The sequence below is a fragment of the Trachypithecus francoisi genome, unplaced genomic scaffold (assembly GCF_009764315.1).
Source record: "Trachypithecus francoisi isolate TF-2019V2 unplaced genomic scaffold, Tfra_2.0 Contig01474, whole genome shotgun sequence".
Taxonomy (NCBI): Eukaryota; Metazoa; Chordata; class Mammalia; order Primates; family Cercopithecidae; genus Trachypithecus; species Trachypithecus francoisi.
In genome coordinates, this window is record NW_022681435.1 from 19,058,273 (window position 1) to 19,081,602 (window position 23,330).

General features: G+C 35.9%; 1 protein-coding gene across 2 annotated transcripts in view; it reads right to left on the reverse strand.

Moving 5' to 3' along the window:
* Nucleotides 1-2,194: 2,194 nt before the first annotated feature.
* Nucleotides 2,195-23,330, reverse strand: part of NETO1 (neuropilin and tolloid like 1) — a 124,609-nt gene continuing 103,473 nt past the window's right edge. For both annotated transcript variants that reach the window (XM_033175602.1, XM_033175593.1), the window contains exons 8-11: nt 10,817-10,930; nt 4,922-5,480; nt 3,892-3,966; nt 2,195-3,040 (exon numbers count right to left, since the gene is read on the reverse strand). In XM_033175602.1, coding sequence (XP_033031493.1) covers nt 3,906-3,966; nt 4,922-5,480; nt 10,817-10,930 — 734 coding nt within the window. In that variant the 3' untranslated portion in view covers nt 2,195-3,040; nt 3,892-3,905. The remainder of the gene's footprint in view (nt 3,041-3,891; nt 3,967-4,921; nt 5,481-10,816; nt 10,931-23,330) is intronic.

Genomic DNA, 23,330 nt, shown 5'->3' on the forward strand with positions numbered 1-23,330 from the left:
CTCCAATTACGTGGATAGCCACATTTTAGTTACAAAATCAAATTCGAGTTCGTTATGGCAAATCAAACACAACATATGTCTATTTTGCAAGCTAATGCTTAAAATTGGTATGTATATAAAAACAGATACAAAAGAAATCAGATTTCCCAATTAGAACCTTGAAATTAGGGAACTGCAATACATTTGGACAGAGGACGAAAATTAATATGGGGCTTCATCAGCATTGCATGTGATTATATGCGGCCATGGTTTTGAAAAGTGAATTAAAACTTGAAAAAATAAAATGAAAAACAATAGCTTTATCAAATTAACACAGAGGCTAACTTAATACATTATTTGAAATCATCTTCTTAAATCAATAAAGCACTTGAGTTGGTAATGTTTGAATTCACTTTATCAAAAAATATAATCATTTATTCAAATAACATGACTTAAAAGTCTTGAAACATCTCATTCCTTATCTATGTGTGTCACCACCTTTAGAATGTGGGCCAAAGGTTGCATTCAGGTGATAAGATCTGATATAGCTACTGAATAGTTTTTAATATATTGACAAATCTCAATACTGACTGATCAATAAGCACCACCAGAGCCTTCCAGAGAACATCTCCCAGCTCTGCTGGAGCCCTGCACTCCCAAGTTTCAGCATCTAGAGTGAATGCCAGGAGAAAGGGAGACCTCCAGACACTGCCCAGGCATCGTCATTGTCTTCTTTTATGATTAGTCTGTGTCTGTACGTTGTTGAGAAATTTTAGAGTTATCACTGAGGAGGCCTGTTCTTCATTTAAAATATATTTGTTTTCCCATGAAGCTGCTGCGTGTTAAATATATGTGAGCTATCCATTCTTATTATTATACTTCATTTTGTGTTTTTTTTTTAAGTCTCCATGAGTGGATTTCTGGTGAAAACACCTTTTAAGCAGGGAATCAACATTCTGCATATTTAGGAGAAATTGGAGGGGATGGACATTCCGGTCAGTTACAGAACACATTAATAGTAAAGTGTTCACCTATTTCACTATTTTTGTTGCTGTTACAAATAAAAAAATCTTGACAGTTATATCATACTTTTGATATTATCATTCAAAGGGAAAGGAGTCCTCTGAAGATTTTTAAATACAGAAAGCAATATAAGATATGATTAATCCTTTAAAAAAATCTTTGGTGTATTAATTTTGAATTAAAGGGCAAAAAAGGAACCATGGTAAAAAATAAACCAGTCAAGCCAAATAAAAAGGGTACATTTTATCATAAGCAATGTGTATAAAACTATGTAGCATAAAAATGAAAAATAATCTTCATCTGTCGTGTTCAATACCTTTTCTGTATTCCCTAGTTTATTAAATTCATTGAAGTGATTCTGTAGCTTGACATCTTTTCAAGATAGAGTGTTTATAATGGCTATGAGAACTCTCTGACTTTTCTATTGTAAAACTTTATTTTATTTTCTATTTATTTAGTTTTTAACATATATGACATTGAATTCCTAGTAGGGAAGTATAACAGTAATTCATCTATTTAGTTTGCAAAGCCTACTTGAATTGCAAAGTCCAAATTTTAGTCGGCCAGACTGCTCTGCCAGTGGAAGAACAGTGTTCTTTCAACCTGGAGAATTCAGTAGTTTTGAAAATGCTGGGAAGCATATATACTGATAGTAATTCTTATTTTAAAAATTTATTTTGTCAGATTATACATTGAATATTTAAAAAAATAACCACTCACCAAGTCAAACTTTACAGAGTGTGTATATAACTTAATAACAATAAAATATATTTTGGGATTTTTACTTTATGTTAAACACATCATAATCACTAAGCTTTCAGGTGTATTACGTGTGCCTGAGAATAAGAATAATTCATAATGGTGTAGTTTAGTTCATAAAAGGGCTTGTGATTTTAAAGCAGTTTAAACAAGAGTTCCCTATTCTAAAAGAAGAAAATATTCTCCTAAACTTTTAGAAGCCAAATATTTTGGGAAGTAAACCTTAATAATGAAGGACATCCTGTATGCTAAAAGGTGGAAAGAGTTGATATAAAATGTGTATTTATGTAAGTCAGTTTTTTAATCACTCTAATGGAAGAAAACATTTCTCTTAACTCAAATTAGGAAATTATTATACATTTTATATATATTTATATAAAAAGTCATAAGTAGCAAGCATATGACATAAAGAAATGGAAGAGTAACAACAGTATTTGACAATGCATGCTTTTTACAATGTGTCTAACAAAATGGATATTTTCCCAACTCAAATATCCAGTACTGACATGCAGGGTATTTTCTCAAACTGGCAATTTGGTCATATTGCTGAGTGCTTCATCAAAAACATTTCTACTGTAGAGTATGAATGGTAAAATACCTGACTTCAAAAAGGATTTCTGAAACTCAGTACTTTCTTTGATATAAAACAAAAAGGAAATCAGGGGTATATAGGAAAGACCAAAAAATGAAATTTTTTATTGCAATCTAGTAATTTTACTTGTTACTTTTTCCTGTTATTTAATCAGAACATAATAATAGGTGTGATAGTCCATAACCTCTAGCTGGTGATTCCATGGTCCACACTGTCACTTTTCACTGTAGCATGTTCAAAACCATTCAGGAACGCACTATTCTCAAGCAGTCTATATAATGAAAACAATGTACATGTAACACAAAGTTCATCCAAATTCGTGTTTTTTTTCACATATCACACAATGTACAATTATATAACAAAGACATAAAACAACATAGAAACAAAAGTGAAACTGACAATAAAAATAAAGTTGGGATAGTCTTAATCGGGAACTAATTTCTTCTTCAAGTTTCCAGTTAATCTCAAAATGTATTTAAAAACTAAGGAGCACTTGGTGGCCAGCAACCAAATTACGAAATGAACATATCATTGTGCAGCGGGGATGTCTTGCCGAAGGAATAACAAATGTCTGTAATTCTTAAGTTTGGATAAAGGCAGTGGAATGAATTTAGAAATATGTCCACTTTTCACAATTCACTACAGAATTTTCTTTTCAGTCCCCATGTTTGTATAAATAGTTCTTCTCTGAAAATAAAGAACAGTTAAAACATTTTCTCCCAATGAAAAATGCATACAAATACACCAATTTATTAATGTAATATAGAGCATGGAAATGCATTCACCTAGTTCAAGAATAGTTGATAGGCTTGAGGAGTTTAGAAGAGATTAGCTGTCAAGCAAATTCAATTGGAGACAAATTAGGCTAATATAGATATAGACAATCAAGAGCAAAAACTAAAGCCATTGTGATACCCGATGACAAAATCAATGTACACAAGGACAACTGGGATTAATGAAACCTTTTGCATTCAAATTTTATAGTATAAAATTTGACACAACATGCTGCATCTAATTTTGATGAGATGAGGCACATATTCATGCAAAAATAAGAGTTTATAAATTGTGTAAGTACCAAAACTATTTAGTGTATGAATTTTGAGTAGAATGTTGCCAAATTACATAAAGTAGTTACCAGTTTTAAATATTAACTTCAGCTACACTGAGACTGAATATTCTATTTTCTTGGTTTGAAAACCTTGAGTTTTTTCTAGTATTTCTTTGGAGAATGTTCGTTAATTTTATTATCTGTACCTTAAAACATGTAAAATTTAGATGATTAATGTGATGTCCTTCTAAATTACATTTTAGTACAATTCTTGATGGTAAGAATATCAAGATTTCTTTCAAAGGTATGTATCCTGAGAATCATCTCTCCTGTAAACACTGAACCCATCGTACTTCTAATCATGAAATGTCATGAAACACATAGCTCAAGAAATAATGGATAAATAGCACATTCCCTAGAAAACTACAAGACAGTTGCCACAAAACAGAATACGACAAAGTAGGAAAAGGAACCAAGGGCATCTGCTTACCTTGAATTTTCTTTTTAGACCCTAGTTGTGTTGTATTCAGATTCATGTTTGCTTAGAGACCCAATGAGGCAGAACCTGGAATGTTACGGCTATTTCATTCAACAAAGTACTATTTGCACGAAAAATACACGTATACAAATATTTACTCAAAAGCATTTTTAAAATTCAGAAAACTGTGGAAATAGACTTACGTCAGCATGCAAAACATATCAAACCAACTAAAGTATTTTAGGTTTTGAGAATGTATCATGAATGGAGAAAGTATGTCACAATTTATAAAATAAATGGAATGCTAGTAAACATGCAAAATGAAGTATAAGTTGACAAGATTTCAGAATTTAAAATAATTTTTCCTAAATTTAAAGATTTTTCTCAAAAATTTTACTCATTTTAAGGCTAATAATACAACACAGATAATAGTTAAAGGAAAATAAATCAAATGTTTCTAACAACATTTAAGTGTAAATGATGAATACACTGCACTATCCTATGCAATTCCTAATATAAACATTATGTAATATGTGAAAGACAAGTATTTTTGTGTTCCTACCAAAAATAAATACATTATATTGAAAAATATGTTATTTCGGGATTAAAATTGTTCATCAAGATGGGTGAGCCATCTTGGTAAGGCAATCGTTTTCAAATATCATTTCGTATCTCAAAATAGATAAATATTGATGGGAGCAATGGTCACATGGAAGCAAGTTTGCATTATAAACCTATTATATATTAAAAGCCATAATTTTATAAAATAAATATGTGTATATGTTTAGAAATAAACAAAGTATCTTTGGTCTCTGTGTGCATGTGTGTTCACACACATATACATATCCTGCACATGTATGAGGTTTAGGAAGAATACGGATAGCAGTGAAAAGGAAAAAGAAGAGGGAAACTATTGGAAAACTAGGGTTTAAATCATTAATTAAAGGGAAACTGAAATATGAAGACAAAATAGAAGACAATACTCTGGAAGTGTTTCAGTCCTCAGGTTATAGTTGTCATCAAAAAATCTATTGATACTGACCGCTGGACGGCTTTATCGTGTCTGGACAGCCTGTGACTGGTGGTGGGCACCTCTTCGATTTCGTCTATGTCACAGGCATCTGCAGCATCTTGCGAGTAGTTGTGTTTCATGACAAGGATATTTCTTCTGTTCATGGGTGGGATGAGGGGTTTTCCTGGCTGCGTGGGCATCTCTGTCAAGATGGAAGCATCTCTTGTGCTGAGGTTACTGCGGCTGCCTTTAGTGCTGGACAGCTGTGATCCACAGTGATGGTCATGAACGCATTTGGAAGATGATCTCCGCAGTTTATGGTAATTTTCAAAGTCATCTGCCACATCTGCAAAGTCAGCTGTAGCTCCTGTCCCTCTGAGAGTGCATAACTCATAATGAGGAGGTTCAAATACCTCCTGGAAAACCGTCTGGTCAAAGTCTGATTTCCTTTGGACATACTTTTTACGAGGCTGTTTGATCTGTACGATGACAGAGATGATAATGAGGATGATCACGATGCAGGAAGTCACGCCAATGACAGTCCCACTGGTGTTGGTCAGCTGGTCCAGCAGGCTGGTTTTCCTCTTCTCTATGGGTTGGAGAGAGTGAAAACAACAAACGGACAAAACGAGAAGCAACACAGCAAAAATTAATACTATAGTCAAAATGTGCATTAAAAACTTAAATAAAGCAGGCTGAGCACAGAATTTTTACAGGCTTGTAGTAGCTTAAGAAAATATTTAAAAATAAATACAAGGTCTCGTTTTTCACAAGAAAACCACTGGGCAGCCTTAAAAATAGCCCTCTCTCCCCATTGCCCAGCATCTCAGCTTAAAATACACACATACAGACACTAACACAAACACACATACACACACACACTCTCTCTCTCTCCATCCTCTAATTATCTATCTATCTATCTATCTATCTATCTATCTGTCTGTCTGTCTGTCTATCTATCTATCTATCTAGCGTAGCTTAAGAAAATATTTAAAAATAAATACAAGGTCTCAGTTTTCACAAAAAATACACTGACCAGTCTTAAAAATAGCCTCCCTCCCCATTGTCCAGCATCTCAGCTTAAAACACACACACAGAGACACACAGACACACACACACACACACACACACACACCCCTATCTATAAAGTAGCAATAATATTCTGATACCAAAGAATAATTCAATTCAATCTGAAGACACACACTTATGGAATGATGGCATGGACTCTTTCCCAAACGAAATAATCACAACTGTTAGAAAATTATTTCAAAAACTCAACCAATCAAAGCCTGGTTTAATGAAACTCCAGAAATTGTCCTAATGGTGTACATCAAGTGGAGATGTATTTATATAAACCAGTCTACTAAATGTCCTTAGGAACAGTGAGAGCCTGTGGCATTTGAGCCATGACTTGCTTCCTTCACTCTTGATTCACCATGACGGGAGCCCTCCTCAGGGAGGTGTGGACAAGAGCGCAGGGCACTCTCTCCCTGCAGCTCCCAGTTAAGTGAGTTATGGCACCTCTTTAGGAGGGAAAGCTACCAGTATTTCTCAAGCAGGTCTATGCTGGACATGCTTCTTTTCTGGCCTGAGTGGCTGAGATGTCTGGGGCTCCTGAGGTTCCTCCTCTCAGCCTCAACTTGGAGGTCAGGAGCTCAACACAAGGTGTCTCCAGCGGAGAATGCCAGGCCTGGATCATGCTTACCCAAGTTTGCTGACACAGGAGAGCTGCCTGGAGTGGCAAGTTGACAACACCACATGTTAGCAACCTCACCCAAGTACTCTGTGCATAAACAGACCTGCACCACGGTTCCTGCCCCCATCCAGAGCACTGGTGGAGAAGGTGTGCCCAGAAAGAGAGCAAGGCTACAAGTACAGAAAGGATTATAGCTTCCCCTAAATAAAGTTAGTTTATTTGAAATGGTGTGTGGAGAAACTCAAGCCTAACGACCATTTCAAGAACTATGGAGATGTTGTGATATGCACAGGCTTCTAGACATTCTAAGGTTTGTTTTATTGCTCTAAAGACACTAACTGCCTCTTAGCGTTTTAAGAGGGCCTGGTTGATACTTGGATGGGAGACCACCTGGGAATATCTGGCGCTTTATGCACTTAAGAGGCAGTATGCAATTAAGTATGCAATTAAGAGAGCATTAGTGTCTTAAGAGCAGTAAGACGAACCTTGGGACATCTAGAAGTTGAACAGAACAGCTAAGAGAGTAACAGCTAACGAGAGTCCTCCTGGGTTATAACAACTCACAAAAGCTAGACTCAAGGACTACCTTTGCAATTAATTAAATTTAATTGACCAGACTGTAGAACAGTTTATGATCTTGGGCACTGTCGAAAGCAGTAGAACCATCAGTCGACAATCGAGGACCATCGGTGGAGACTAACAACTGGCTGCAATGCAAACAGAGGTGATAGCTAAATAGAGAGAACAGGAAATGAGAGAGGCACAGAGAGCCCCGCTAAAACCGCGCTGCCCGAGGCTGCTGGTGCGAAGCCCAAGGCAGTGGCCTCTGTGGTGCAGCATCAGAGGCTTCACTAAAATGGTCTGGCCAAGTCTACATTTAGAAACAAACAAGAAAATAACAAGTCCTGGGAGGAAGGAGTTAGTATTCAGAGATGCTACTAACACGTGACTTTCAACACAATGTTGTAAGGTATGTAAAGAAACAGTAAAGTCAAGTGTATATATAGGAAAAAAGAAAAAGCAGGCAACGAAAGGACCCTTTGGGGAGCCAGATATCAGAGTTGACAAAGATTTCAAAGCAGCTATAATCAATATGTCTAAGGAACTAAAGCAAACTAAGATTGAAGAAGCTAAAGAAAATGAGGACAATGCTCATCACATAGAGAATACTAATAAATATAAATCGTACAAAAAGGGAAGGTCTGGAATTGAACAGTGCAATTACTAACATGATAATTTCCTGGAGCCTCAACAGTACATTTCGGCTGGAAAAAGAAAGTATCAGCTAACTTTATAAAGACAGAGGCATGAGAATAGTGCAATATGAACATGAGTTTCAAAACAAGAAGGCAGAAAAATAACAGCCTCAGGAGAAAAAAAAAGTGTGGCAAATCAACAAGCACACTAACATAATGTAATGGGAGTATAAGAAACAAAGGAGAGATGGAAAGTAACAGGAAAAAGAACAACAACAAAAAATCTAGAGGAGTTAAAACTTCCCAAACTTAATTAGAAAACCCACATCTAAGTTCAACAAACTCCACGTAGGATAAATGCAGAGATCCACGCAAAGATGTATGACAATGAAAACATGAAAAAAAAAATAAAACATCTTGAAAGCAACAGAGATTATGTAACAGATATTACATAAATGCAATATACTGGTGACAATACAGTGTAAAACAGGTGGGAGCTAAAATGTTATTGGGGAAGGAAATGACACCAGGCTAACGCAAATCTAGAAAAACAAATGAAGAGAACCAGAAATAGTAAATCAGAAGGATTATATAAAAAGTTACATTAATATACTTGCTGACCTTTCTTCTCCCAACCACTTTAAAAGGCATACAGATATATAAAGTAATAATTAGTGCAATGTATTGTTGGGTTTGTAATGTTTAAAATGTAATATGTACAAATATAATTAGAACGTTTAAAAATGTAATATGTACAAATATAATTGGAAAAGGGAAGAGAGAATATAGGAAGAACGTTTCTATGTCTCACTATAATTTAGCATAATCTAAAATACATTCTGGGAAGCTAAGTTGTATGTTTTAAGTCCTAAAGGAACTAAGAAAGTACAAAAATGCATTAAAAACTCTAAAATAATTAAAATGTTGCACTAGAATATACTAACTTAATGCAGAAGAAAGCAATAAAAGAAGGAAAAGAAAAAAATAAATGAGACATTTAGAAACAAAAAGTATAATGGAATATATGAAGTCCAGCTATATCAATGACAGTACTAAATGTGAATGGATTAAACAACCCAATGAAAAGGCAAAAATTCTCAGACTGGATAAAAAATAAGATACAAATACAGACTGTCTACAAAAGAAACACTTTATATTCAAACATGCAGACAGACTGAAAGTAAAAACGTGGAAAAGAAGAATGGAAACCAAACCATAAGAAAGATGTAGTGGCTATACTAATGTCAGACAAAATATAACTCAAGACAAAAAACTGTACTAAACTCTAGAAGATTGTTTTGTAGTGATAAAAGGGTCATGAGCAGACATAACAATTACACACATACATGAGGTTAGCAACCAAGCTTAAAATTACATGAAAGAAAAATTTTACAGAAGTGAAGAGAGAAGTAGATAATTCAACCACGATAGCCGAAGAATTTCACACCCACTTTCAATAATGGACAAAACACAGCAGAAAATCAAAGGCAAAGAGAAGACTTGAACAATGCTGCAAGCCTACCAGACATAACAGGCATCTTTACAACATTTCACTCAACAACAGCAAATAGGTATTCTTTTCAAGGGCACATGGGACAAACTTTAGGTTACACTACATTCTTGCCATGGGCGTAACCTCCATAAATTAGAAATGACTGCAATTATAAAAAGTTTTTCTCCTATCACAAGAGAATCAATTAAAGGTTAAACGAATCATTTTTCTTTCTGAAAAAAAAAAAGGACTTTCATAATGCACATCCATTCACATGTGTTGATTGCCATCTCATGTGAAATATTTCTTACGTAGATGGGACCACATTTACACAGGCCAAACAAAGCCAATGGTGACTACGAATTATTAACAGGTCTGCAGTAAGATCAATTAGAAAGTAAATTTCTGGCCGGGCACGGGGGCTCACGCCTGTAATCCCAACACTTTGGAAGGCTGAGGTGGGTGGATCACGAGGTCAGGAGATTGAGACCATCCTGGCTAACACGGTGAAACCACGTCTCTACCAAAAATGCAAAAAATTAGCCGGGCATGGTGGCGGGTCCCAGCTATTCGGGAGGCTGAGGCAGGAGAATGACGTGAACCCGGGAGGTGGAGCTTGCAGTGAGCCCAGATGACGCCACTGCACTCCAGCCTGGGTGACAGAGCGAGATTCCGTCAAAAAAATAAATAAATAGATAAATTTCTAATCCACTCAAAAGTAGACAGGAAAGTAATCAACAGCAAAAGTGTTGATAGTGTAACTGCCTTTCCTACTGACTGTATGAAGCAATGAACACTGTGGTATTCCTTCTTTACTTCTATGAACAGAAGGCATTTTGTAGATACTACTGGACTTCAAGCATGAAAGAGTTATTTGCCTATCTTCTTTTGTCAATGATTTAATACTGGATCTCAGTAAAATACTTTATATGGCAGTTTCATCGTTTCATCTTAACCAAAACATGCAACATCCGTCATCCAGCCAAGGATCCCTGTTTACATAACCAAGCCTTTGTGTATAGACAAGGGAAGGAGGCAAGGGCATTGGGAGCTATGTTCATGGGAAAGGAAGAAAAGCATTTTCGTAGCAAAACTGAAGTGAAGTAGCTGGAAATAATTGAAAGTGCAAATGCTAGTTCAATATATTTTATCTCGAGTATGTACACAAAGTCCAATCAAGACAAACTAGAATGAATGACAGGTATGGCCACAAGCAGACAATATCACACATGATAGGAAAGTAGTGTGCTCCCCTGAAAGCTCCCGCTTTCAGAGCTCTGCAGGGTCTAATAAGGTGATGTCTTTAATTAGAATCCAAATGCTAAGGATAGTCCACTGTGCGCTAATGAGTAACGAAACATCTGGACACAGTATGAGTAAAGGCTGAGAAAAATGCTTACAAAGCGATTATAAGACATGCAGTGCTCATAAAAGGCACTATATACTCTTACTTTAAAGACTGTCCGACTGATATATATATAAACCTTCTATCCCACTCCACAGGAAGGAAAGTTTTTCAGATTTCAGGGACTAATCATTACCTTTGCAGTGATTTTCATCCCAAGGATACACACAGTTCTGGAGTCCATTGCAGACCAAAGTGTTATTAATACACATGTTACTATGGCAGAAGAATGTATTGCCTTCACAAGGAGCTAAAAACAAGATGAACAAGACAAAGGAAGAAAGTTATAACTGATATTCAGTGGAAAATCACTCATATTACAAATCTAAAAATAAAAAGATCATAAGAAATTACCACAAACTGAGATAAATGATCTGTCATGAGATTTTCAGAAACGGTGCCGTAATGTTCATTATTTCTTGTGTTACTAACAGTGCTGGCATTCCTCCAGAGAGGCTCAGCTTATAAAAATGCCATAGGCTATGTTCTGTCATTAAAATGAAGTACATTATCCACATTTTTTTAAGTAGGCATATTTATTTAGCAAACCTGAAGCATCTACCATGTGCATAAATTATACTTTATACCAAATTAAGAATGTATAAATTTAGTTTTACTGTGCAAAAACACCTAATAGAAATTTTTAAATAATTTTGAAAAATATATACTTACCAAGTACTAATGAATAAAATATACTAAAGCAAACCCTGTAACATTACTTAAGAATATGAAAAAACAAAATGCCATGGAAATTCAGAATCATGAAAAAATTAATCCTGAACAACACAAAAAATATATTACGCTTATTACATTTAATATACATGGTAATAAAATTAGCTTACTATGCATGTATTTTATACAGTCTAGTGATTCGATATACAATGATCATTATCTCCAGATTACAATGCACATTGAAGGGACTGGGAGGTAAAATATGAACTTCAAGCAGGTACAAAATACGGCTAAATAATGATGAGAAAACATGAGTTTAATATAGCAATGTCAAATGTTAGATATGATTTCAACATGAGGAAAAATACATTTATTTCATTATTAGAGTGACAGAATATTTTAAGTGTGCTCAGTCTTTACAGTAATACTGCATTGTGGATGTTTGCTTACAGAAAGTGCTTCTAAAAGCTAACTTTTGATTCTACCTTTGTATTCACTCCACGTTATCAGACAAAATGCAATTTTAGTGTTTCTTTTTTCAATAAAGGCTCTACAATCCTTTTAAGGACAGCCATTCAAGCAAAATCTATTGCACACAAAACACATTAATTTCCAATGATTAATAAATGAAGATACATTAATGATCAGTACTATTTAGACACTGAAGTCCTGTTACAATGAGTTTTTCACTTTCAAAACTGCATATTACGTAAGCTTTAGAGTTAGCTTCTTTACTACGTTTGCAACACTAATCACAACTGTCAAAACAATATTTTGCAATTTAATATACATAAGGCAACTTACTATATTTTAATACTCCCAGAAATCCTTAAAAAAAAAAACAAACGCAAATTCTGAAAACCAAAAGCAAGGCAAAGAAATAGCTAATTCAAGCAATGTGATTCTTCCTGGTTCTTCATGCCCTACCTCCTCCCCCAACCCAAAACAGTTCCCTCTCTGTTCATTTTGACTTTATGTTCCTGGTTAAAGAGTAAAAAGCATGTAACAGTAATTTTGGAAAACGAAAATTAGAGTAGAAAATATGTAACAGTCATTTTGAAAAAAAAAAGTATCAGGCTTCACACTTTATTTTGCTAATGATTTGTTAAGTACTGTTCTGCATAAACCTTTCATAATGTAAAATTTAACAATCCAGTGTATTATTGTAAAGACCTACTCTTTAGTAAGCAACCAAATTTGAATTTCTGTAGCCGACTATAATGGCTTCTGCAGAATTGATAAGTTCTGTTAATTAGATAGCGAATGTTGTCAAAATTTGTACACAGTGTATAAAGGAGATTTTGGAAAATTTTATATTAGAATGGCTGCAAAATGCTTTTGTAAAAATGAGTAGAATACTTATTATCTAACAAATTGTAGTATACATTTTGAAAGAATACCCATCAAGTAAGAAATACCTTTAAAAATTACATATTTACTGACCTATTAGTTGGAAAAATTATTATAACTATTATTAAATAGGATGGGTTAGATTAAAAATTTAAACATGCAAATAAAAATAACATTGCATTCTGGTAATCGAGTGAAGTGCATTAGTATGTTGGTAAGGGCACTGAAATTTGAATTCCAAATAATCCAAATGGGATTGTGTTTGTTTCTGCTGCTTAGTAGTTGTGAAACTATCAATGTTCCAGGATCAGTTATTAAATATTAGTGGTTTTACCGAGAATGCAATAGGTAATCCAGGAATGTCAATAAATCACATTTTAACATGCTTTTACGCATTAAATAATTATGCAAATATGCCAGTTAATAGGGAGTTAGCCTCCCTTTTGTTTGTGGTGTATTTTTTTCTTCTCTTTTCTTTTCTGTTATCCTAGGTATTTCTCCATGTATTTTCTTCCTTACTTTTGCTAATAGTTACAGAATTGCTGTGCAATGAAAAATAAAAACAAGTAAGCAAATCCTGATACGGTTAAGAAGCCATATAGAGGCTGGACATGGTGGCTCACACCTGTAACCCCAGCACTTATTGACGCTGAGGCAGGAGAATCACCTGAGGCCAGGAGTTCGAGACCAACCTGGCCAACATGGTGAAACCCCATCTCCACTAAAAATATAAAAATTAGCTGGGCACGGTGGCACATGCTTGTAATGCCAACTACTCGGGAGGCTGAGGCAGGAGAATCACTTCAACCTGGGAGGTGGAGATTGTAGTGAGCCAAGATTGTGCCACTGCACTCCAGTCTTGGTCTGGGTGACAGAGCAAGACCCTATATCAAAACAAAACAAAACAAAAAAACAAACAAAAAAGTAGCAATGTATAAAATTGGACAAAAATAAATTGTTTTATAGACACCCAAAATACAATATTATATTGGGTTCCGAATTTCCTTGATATTGTCTGAATATTTCTCTCAGCAATGCATAAGTGCAATGATGCATTAAAGACTCTCATTTCTCTCCTGGTTAAGAACTACAATAGCACCAATAGACCAAATCAAGCTTACATTCTCATTGCTCTTTCAAAGACTTGCGTGCACTCGGTCCACCAACACGTGTAGCCCCTTGCTCCCAGCACACTCCTGACACATCCGGCACCGTGTCCACACAGCACTCCCTTCGTCTACCTGCCCCAGATACCCCTTCTCCACTCTGCCATCCAAATCACATCAGAACACTATCATCTACAGTCTTATAATATTATTCCACTCTATCAGAAAATTTAGCTGTTCCTTAAGTCCTATTTCACATGTAATTTTTAAGTTTTAAGAGTATATTTCATCATCTTTTTTGTATATATTTGAGGCTTGTGACCATGCTTTTTTTTAAAATTAATGTTTATGTTTAATCTCTCATAATGGCTTAAGTTTACTAGGCTTGTAGTAAATACTCAATAGATGTTTTAACTTATTAATATTACTTAGCAAAAGGTTAACTCTGACTGGGCTGCATACCTTAGTATGTTCCAGAGAGCAGAAGACTCTAACAAATGTGTTTTTTGGTTAAGAACTAATCTTCAAGGCCACAGTCTTCCAATCAAGGCCATGGTCTTCCAATCAAGGCCACGGTCTTCCAGTCAAGGCCATGGTCTTCCAATCAAGGCCACGGTCTTCCAGTCAAGGCCACAGTCTTCCGATCATGGCCACAGTCTTCCAGTCAAGGCCATGGTCTTCTAATCAAAGCCATGGTCTTCCAGTCAAGGCCATGGTCTTCCAGTCAAGGCCACAGTCTTCCAGTCGAGGCCATGGTCTTCTAATCAAAGCCACGGTCTTCCAGTCAAGGCCACGGTCTTCCAATCAAGGCCATGGTCTTCCAATCATGGCCACGGTCTTCCGATCAAGGCCACGGTCTTCCAATCAAGGCCACGGTCTTCTGATCAAGGCCATGGTCTTCCAGTCAAGGCCATGGTCTTCCAATGCAGCATGTAGTGATTACAGGCAGCATATACTCAGAAACTTAACTCAGCATCATATCTTTGCTTCTTTTACTATTTCTGACAAAGCACATATTCCTCGGTCAATTTACAGAAGACTTATTCTACTTACGAGATTCAATATTCATCATTTAAGCTATTGTCTCTTATAAACCAGCTGCTTTATTTCCTAGTGATTTAAAGGAAACTCAAAATTTATTTATAATAAAGTGGCAGCCAAAGAAGTAACACTCCAAATGCCAAGTACCTCACACAGTTTCCAGGGTCACAAGAGTGGACACACAACTATATACTTGTTTCTATCAGAATAGCAAACAGAGCTTCATATGGATGTTAAAACACTATGAACATAGATGGAACAATTTGCTATTGCTATTTGTCACTGAACTATTTGAAAGTGTATTTAGACATGAGACCTTCCAACTAACTTGATTTCACTTTATTGGGTTTATTGACATCATCATTTTATCATTCAGATCTAACAATCCTAAGATGGAAACTGATTTCTGTTAATGAAGTAAAATATTCTAGTCAGCCAAAATAATGTCATATGTATAAACATATCATTGTTCTTGATTTAAAGCATTCACATAGAAAGTAGACACTACAACACTTCAAAATGAATCTTTCTTCACTGTTTCCTCCTCCCACATACACCAATACCTATGCATTTGTGCAGAGCATTCGTTTTTGGCTGTGCAACAGACTGTAGATTAAACAAAACTTAGAAAGAACTTCTCCAGACACATCAGCCCGGGACTGAAGAGTCCTGCCAACAGGACAGAGGGCCCAGCTGTGATCTGGGCTGTCAGGAGTGATAATCCTTAAGGACAGATTGCTTCCTCCCTAAGCAAAAGCAGGTTTAGAGAAGAGTCCCTTGCAGCCTGGCCACCTGGTCTCTGACTCCCAGGGTTGCCTCTTTCACATTCTTTGCCTTTTAGCTGATTAACCTGTAAGTTGCTCAGTTACCACATCTGTAAAGTGCGGATAAAGACAATACTTACCCGAGTGATTTAATTATGCACAGAATGCAGTATAGTGTCAGAGGCATGGATGCAAACATTACAAGACTGAACTGTAAACCGTTTTAGGAGAGTATTGCACAGAGGCTGTGGAGTCAACATGTCTGATTTTCCAAAGTGAGTTATGTGATCTTGAGCAAATTCACTAACTTTTTCGGTTTCTGTTTACATCTATATAATGGGGATAATTATAACTATTACATAAAGTTGTAAGAATTAAATGTGATAGATCTTTAAAAACCGTAACAGATACTGTCATGTGGTGTCTGATAAAAGAATGTCACCTGTTCTTGAACTACTACCACAGTTACCAAAACAAAAGCAAATGAAACAAAAAACTTAAAATGTTAACATGTACAATATAAACGTGAGTTAACTGATCTTCAATTTTCTAATTTGTAAAGTGAAGAAAATTATTCACAGATCTCTTGTTAACACTACATGAAAATGCATATTTGAAAGCTGCGTCGAGGACTTCTCTGAAACTAAGACCTCCTAGTTATCTTTGTACTTTGGAGAACATATGCCTCTGTTACAACCATGTCTAGTGTGAAATACCATTATGTTTCAATTCTAAAAGAAAAGCAGAAAACAGAAATTATGCGTATTAAATAAAATAGCAAATGCATATTAGAATGTGTTTGTACTACTTAATAGGAGGAAGGTTCAGCTGTGTAAGATATCTAGTTGTGATAATCTTCTTTTAACAGTTTAAGGAGACCATCAAGATAACAGGTATTTTCTAACATCCAATTGTAAAGAAAGACATTGAGATCCCATCTTGGAAAACCAAGCCAGGACATATGTAGAACCGAATAGTTCTCAGCTTTTGGCTCCAATCTCAAAGAAATGTTTTCGCAGACATGTTAATGATCCTATAGAATTGAGGCTTGGATAAAAGTGACACTATCATCTTATAATTTTAGTAACAAAAATTTCATAGTAATTTGGTAGATACATCCTGATTTTGACATTATCTATGGGTACCTTAACTCTAAATTAGAAATTCCAATATAAATGATCTTCAGTTAACATGTACTCAAATACTTTGTAATAAATTCTTTGGAAACATAAAATTTAGTACAATGTTTTACTGACGAGAGAACCTTTAAGACTGAAAAATTATGTTACTTTTGGTGATTCTCAGGGCCCTGCACCCACTGAAAGATTCAAAGAAGTCATGAGGCAAAATATGCCTGTTTAACTTTGTTTAATCCAAATATTTTCAATCTTACTTGTTTACCACTTAAAATTTTAAAAACTAAAACTTTGCAAAGTGTTTCATCGGTGTCCAGGAATCATTATAGTGATTATATGGAATTCTTAATTATTAAGAGAACATAGAGTAGGGTGGGAGATTATTAACATGTAAAGTTGGGTAAATACCCTTTTTTTTTGAGGCGGATTTTCCCTCTCATTGCCCAGGCTGGAGTGCAATGGCGCGATCTCCACTCACCGCGACCTCTGCCTCCTGGGTTCAAGTGATACTCCTGCCTCCTGCCTCAGGCTCCAGAGTAGCTAGGATTATAAGCATGTGCCACCACGCCTGGCTAAACTGAGAAGACACTTTTTAATTTATGAAAACTCACATACCAAAGCACTTATAGAAATTTTTTTCAGAAATGCAAAAGCCAAAATGTTGGCAATGATGATTTCTAGGATTTACTGAAATTATATTTACATTTTTTGGAGAAATTTTCCAAATATATTTTTATGTATAAGTATACGTATAGCTACATTAAAAACATACACAAAAGCCAGTTTTATAATTAAGGGATAACTCGTAAGTTTGCATGAAAAATACAAAATGCTAATCAAAAAAAGTCAATTTTCTCTTTCAGATTTTTACATCAGGAAAATAGTTTAAACATCTTTGCTATATTGCTTCATTACTCTTCTTTTTAAACCCTCATCTATTCCCATTGTTACCACAAGGTGGCGAACTTACATCAGACTTTAGTTAAAGAGTGTTTTACTCCCTCATGGGGATGACTAAAATAAACCATGAAAGCACCTGTAATGACACCTAAACCTATACCTTACTAATTCTTTAAATAAACAAATTATTTAGCAGGGGACAACAAATCTCTTACATATTTGAGTCATGTAGGAGAAGATAAAATAAAGCCACAATACTCAAAATAAACGAAGTTTTACATAATGTATTTAACAAAGAAGCATAGAACACATATTTTTAATGTGAAAGGTCTAGTCATAGATGTACCTCTGATTTTAATGTTTATCTCATGTGGATAAACACTGCTTAAATTCTGTAACTTAAAGGTTTTTAATTTATAATAGCTACTTTAATGTAGAAGCCTCTAAGCTTATTCTATTAGAATTGTTTATTTCATTTTTTTCTTTTTGAAATCCAGAAATCCACTAAATACTATTCAGGAAATATTAAAACAAATCGAAATAAAAACAGGCAGATTTCTTTGAAACAGTGATATTTCAACTATCCATGTTTTATGGTTAATAAAACTATCATTGGTAATTTGTTCAACGTCAAATAAGTCATCATATTACATCATGAAATATGGGAAAACAAAATGATCCTTGATCATATTCTCCTAAAGACTCCTTACACCACCGGACCCCATGTTTCTTGGACTTAGGGTCTGGTTCTCTTCACCTCCCCTCCCCAGTCCACTCATCTTGTTCTCTTCAGATATTCTTGCTGCTTGATTTCCTCAAATTATTTTAACTTCTTTAATTTTGAGCTTTGTCTAAAGCTCACCCAGCTCTATGCTGGCTTGCGTGGGCACAGCCACAGGCTCACTCACACACAGTCACACAAACTCATATACCACACACACTCAAACACAGACACCACTCACAGACACACACATACCAAACACACACCCATTCACGCACACTCACACACCACACAGCCACGGTCACACCTCTGGGTCTTCTACTTCTGCTCTTTATTAATCCTTCATCATTCCCTGATCTTTAGTTTGAATGGAAATGCTCAGACGTGTGGAAAAGCAGCTGGGGGAGGAAACAGCTTGGAGTATGTATTAGTCCGTTTTCAGGCTGCTGTGAAGAAATACCCAAGACTAGGTAATTTATAAAGAAAAGGGTTTAACTGACTCACAGTTCCACATGACTAGGGAAGCCTCAGGAAACTTACAATGCCTTCATGTTGGAAGGCAAAACAGGCACTTCTTACATGGCGGCAGGAGAGAGAAGCGACAATCAGCGAAGGGGGAAGCCCCTTATCAAACCACCAGCTCTCATGAGAACTCACTATCAGGTGAACAGCATGGAGGGAAACTGGCTCCATGATTCAATTAACTCCACCTGGTCCAGCCCTTGACACGTGGGGCTTATTAAAATTCAAGGTGAGATTTGGATGGGACACAGAGCCAAACCGTATCAGAGTATATTTACATCTTCTTGCTTTATTTCTTAGGTTCAACTTTTGTCACCCTTGAAGATTTGCTAAAACTTACTTTTTAAAATTGAAACTTCTGACCCTCGGGATGGTCTAGAATCTATTAATGTTTGATGAGGGATGAGGCAAAGCTTAATACTAATGTGAATATGTAAATATGACACATATCAACATTCTATAGTTATGTCATGAATTCACATTGAAGAGCAAAATCTAGCATACTTACTTTTATTCATTACTAATGTTTATCAGGTCAGGTAACTAAGGTGATTTTCCCCCTGCCTTCTCAGGCCACTATGCTAGTGTCTTACAGACCCCTGTAGCTGAGCCCCCTGAGGCTGTCACAGGTCCCTTATTTCCTCTGTCGTCTCTCTGGGCGATTTTCATCATACACAGAACCCACACTAACAAGGGGGTTTATACCCCTACCTCTGACTACTATGTGAGATCCAGACTTACTCTGAACTTTGAAATTCCTACTTAACATCTCCATTTGGAACTGTAATTACCATCCCAAACAGCATATGGCTGATGGGCTTAAGCAAAATGATTATCACCTTACTCCTCTTATCCACATTTTCCCCTTTAATTCTCACCTCCCACACCTTCCTGGCATTGACAAAGGGCACGACCATCCCTCAGGTGTTCAGGCTAAAGGCTCAAGACCATCCTTGGGTCCTTTCTTCCCCGGATACCATTGAGCCAGTGGCTATCTCTTGGGTGACTCTGTCTCACTGCAAAGCTCTTATTCAGATCTCCACTGCTGTGAAGGAGCCAGGCCCCCATTCACTGACAGGAATCTTACCTGGGGTTCAGGGACACAGAAGCCATGGGGACCTTGGCCACTCCAAAGTGTAAATCAGGCCACATTTTGCTTTGTTGAAGACACCCCAAAACACTTTCCAATAATGCTAGACTAATTTCCAGGCTCCTTGTACCCTAGTACACAGCAAGTGATTTATATTCTCACAGCCTCTGCTCACCCTAAACATTTATAGAATTCTTCCTCAACTCAGATGTCACCCACCATAACCAGCAGGTCACCATGTCCTCATCCTTCCCACCACATCACCCATGTTTGTTTTCTCACAATAGATACTAGGGTGTGGGCTAATCCCTTTGAGTTAACTCACCTGTGTCTTGTTGCTTCCTCTTAAAAGTCTGGCAACCAGATGTACCACTTTGTAGATGCTTCATAAATACTTGGTGACAGACTATATATCAAAATAAAAATTCTTTTTTTTTTTTTTTAATTGGAGATGAAGACTCCTCTGTCGCCCAGGCTGGAGTGAAGTGGCACGATCTCAGCTCACTGCAACCTCTGCTGCCTGGGTTCAAGCAATTCTCCTGTCTCAGTCTCCCGAGTAGCTGGGATTACAGGTGGCCGTCACTGTGCCCGGCTAATTTTTGTATTTTCAGTAGAGCTGGGGTTTCATCATCTTGCTTAGGCTGGTCTTGAACTTCTGGCCTCATGATCCACCCACCTCGGCCTCCCAAAGTGCCAAGATTACAGAAGTAAGCCACAGAGCCCGGAGAGAATAAAAACTAAGCAACACAATGAATATTAAATGCCATCTTCTCATTAATGTCTGACAATGATTTTAATTTTTAAATAACAGCAAAACTTTAAAAAATAAACTTGAAAGAAAATAAAACTAGATATATCAAGTATGAGTAATCAACTGAAGATGCAAATTTTGAAAAACTTCAAAAATGTCATTAAAAATATATAGCTTGGCTGGGTGCAGTGGCTAACACCTGCAATACCAGCACTTCGGGAGGCCGAGGTGGGTGGGTCATTTGAGGTCAGGAGTTCAATACCAGCTTGGCCAACACAGTGAGATCCCATCTCCATTAAGAACACAAAAATTAGCCAGGCGTGGTGGTGCATGTCTCTAATCCCAGCTACTCAGGAGGCTGAGGTGGGAGAATTGCTTGAACCCAGGAGGCAGAGGTTGCAGTGAGCAGAGATTGTGCCACTGCCCTTCAGCCTGGGTGACAGAGTGAGACTCAGTCTCAGAAGACAAAACAAAACAAAACAAAACAAAATATATATATATATATGTGTGTGTGTGTGTGTGTGTGTGTAGCTTGCTACTAATTATCATTTTTAATTGTGGTACTCTAATTACACAAACAAAAATATTAAAAATATATAAAATATATTTGGCCATCAGAACTTCCCACAAGACAATTTTTTTTTTCCAAAACAAATGGAAAAAGTTCCCTTGTCACCACATTGAAACTTAAAATGGCCCATAGGCTATGCAGTTAGAGGAAATGACATTTTACTTGAAAAATGGTGACCAGACTTGAGGCCAGAAACAGACTTGTGTATCTTTTTTTCATGTCCTTTATCATCTTCATAGTTATTTTGAAAAATCAATATCTGTTTTCAAAACTCTCTGTTCCAATATGACTAAGTTATACTTTGAAAATATCCAGTATTATGAAGTAGGATGTACATATATTAATCTGTTTTTGTACAAGAAATTCTGTTCATAAATTTCAATTCGATCTCACACATATTTATGAGATTCCTCCCCAATCTTTGTGCTAAAATTACATATTCTTACTGTTCTGAAAGATATTATATTAAGAAATGCATCTTCATTGGAAACTTACATTCCATATATAAAAACTCTTTCCTTTTATGTGGGGTGAACCACATCATAATTTATCCATTATTTTATCATCCCTAGGCATTATTACATATTTTTATACTTCCATTATGTCTGCCTTGATTCAGCCTCACAGTGATCTGTTCAATGTGTGTAGTTAGGCATTACAATTACAATAAGGAAGGCATTAAATTTCTTTGACGTCTGCATGCTGATTACTATTAGGCCCTGGACATGTGGGCTAGAGTTGGTTTTCATGATACATACATGTCAGTAGCAGCTGGCTAGTTTAGACACACTATTCTTTTATAAAGGTACAATACTTGCTCTCATTGAACATGCCAAGTCCCAAAAAAGGGGCCTGCAATGAATGAAAATGAGAACCACACCTAAATACATCACTGTGACCTCAAGCTTAAAAATCTGCAAGTTCAGAGGCTATCAATTAAAAGTAATAATTTTCTATTTCCATATAACAAATATATGCTGTGTATTTTCAGGGGCAGACATAAACTACAATAGTTGTAAAGCTAGAATCAGAGAGATTAATATATATTATTTCCAAGGATTCTACTAAAAATTACAGGAAATTTCCTGCCTTTATTCTTGTCCAAGTGATTCCTCGTAGATCCACACACTTTATTTAAAAAAATTCTTCTAACTGGTTCACTGAAAATTCTGCAGTATTTTCTCAGTAACTCAATGAATAGGCAAAGAAGCAAAATTATTTAAGATACTTGTTTTAGTCAAATTACTTAAGAAAATTAACTTTAAATTTTAAGTATTTCATCAAACTACGTGTCTACACACATAATACTTTTTCAATGATTTAAGTAACCATATCGGTAATAAAAGTCCATCAATAATTCATTTCAAATATTAGAATACTTTTGACAGTGTTTTCTTTATGGTACAATCAAACTCAATCAAAAGCTTTTAAAAAAACAGGAAGGAAGGGAGGTAAGAGGAGGTAAGAAAGGAAGGGAAGGAGGGAGGGAGGGAGGGAGGAAGGAAGGAAGGAAAGGAAAGAAATGAGGGAGGAAAGCAGAGTTGGCTTCTGGCAGGTTACACGATTTTATTTCATTTTCCTTTGCTCAATAGCCTCACTGTATTTGAAAGTGTTAACTACCCAAGTTTCAGTATGTTGTTATTTCACTAACAGATACAATACTAGTTACCTTCTGCTGACCATTTGCTATTTTCCAGACATACACTGAAAACTTTCAGCTGCCCTGTGATATTTTCTCTGTTTTACAGAAAGGAAACTGAGGATTAAAGTCCAGGCATCACACATAAGAAAGTGGCAGAACTGACTGACACTGAAGATGTGCTCTTACACACTGTCATTCCATTTCAGATATTTTCGAAAAGCAAAACAATTTTCTGAAATGGCTAATTTGTGATTCTGTTTCTAAAAATGTTTATCATTTATTTTAAAATTTCAAACCCATCTACACTTGCCCAAAGTTATATTTATATCTTTAGGACACATTCACTTTTTAAGTTTTTCTATAGTAATAACATATTTAATTTAA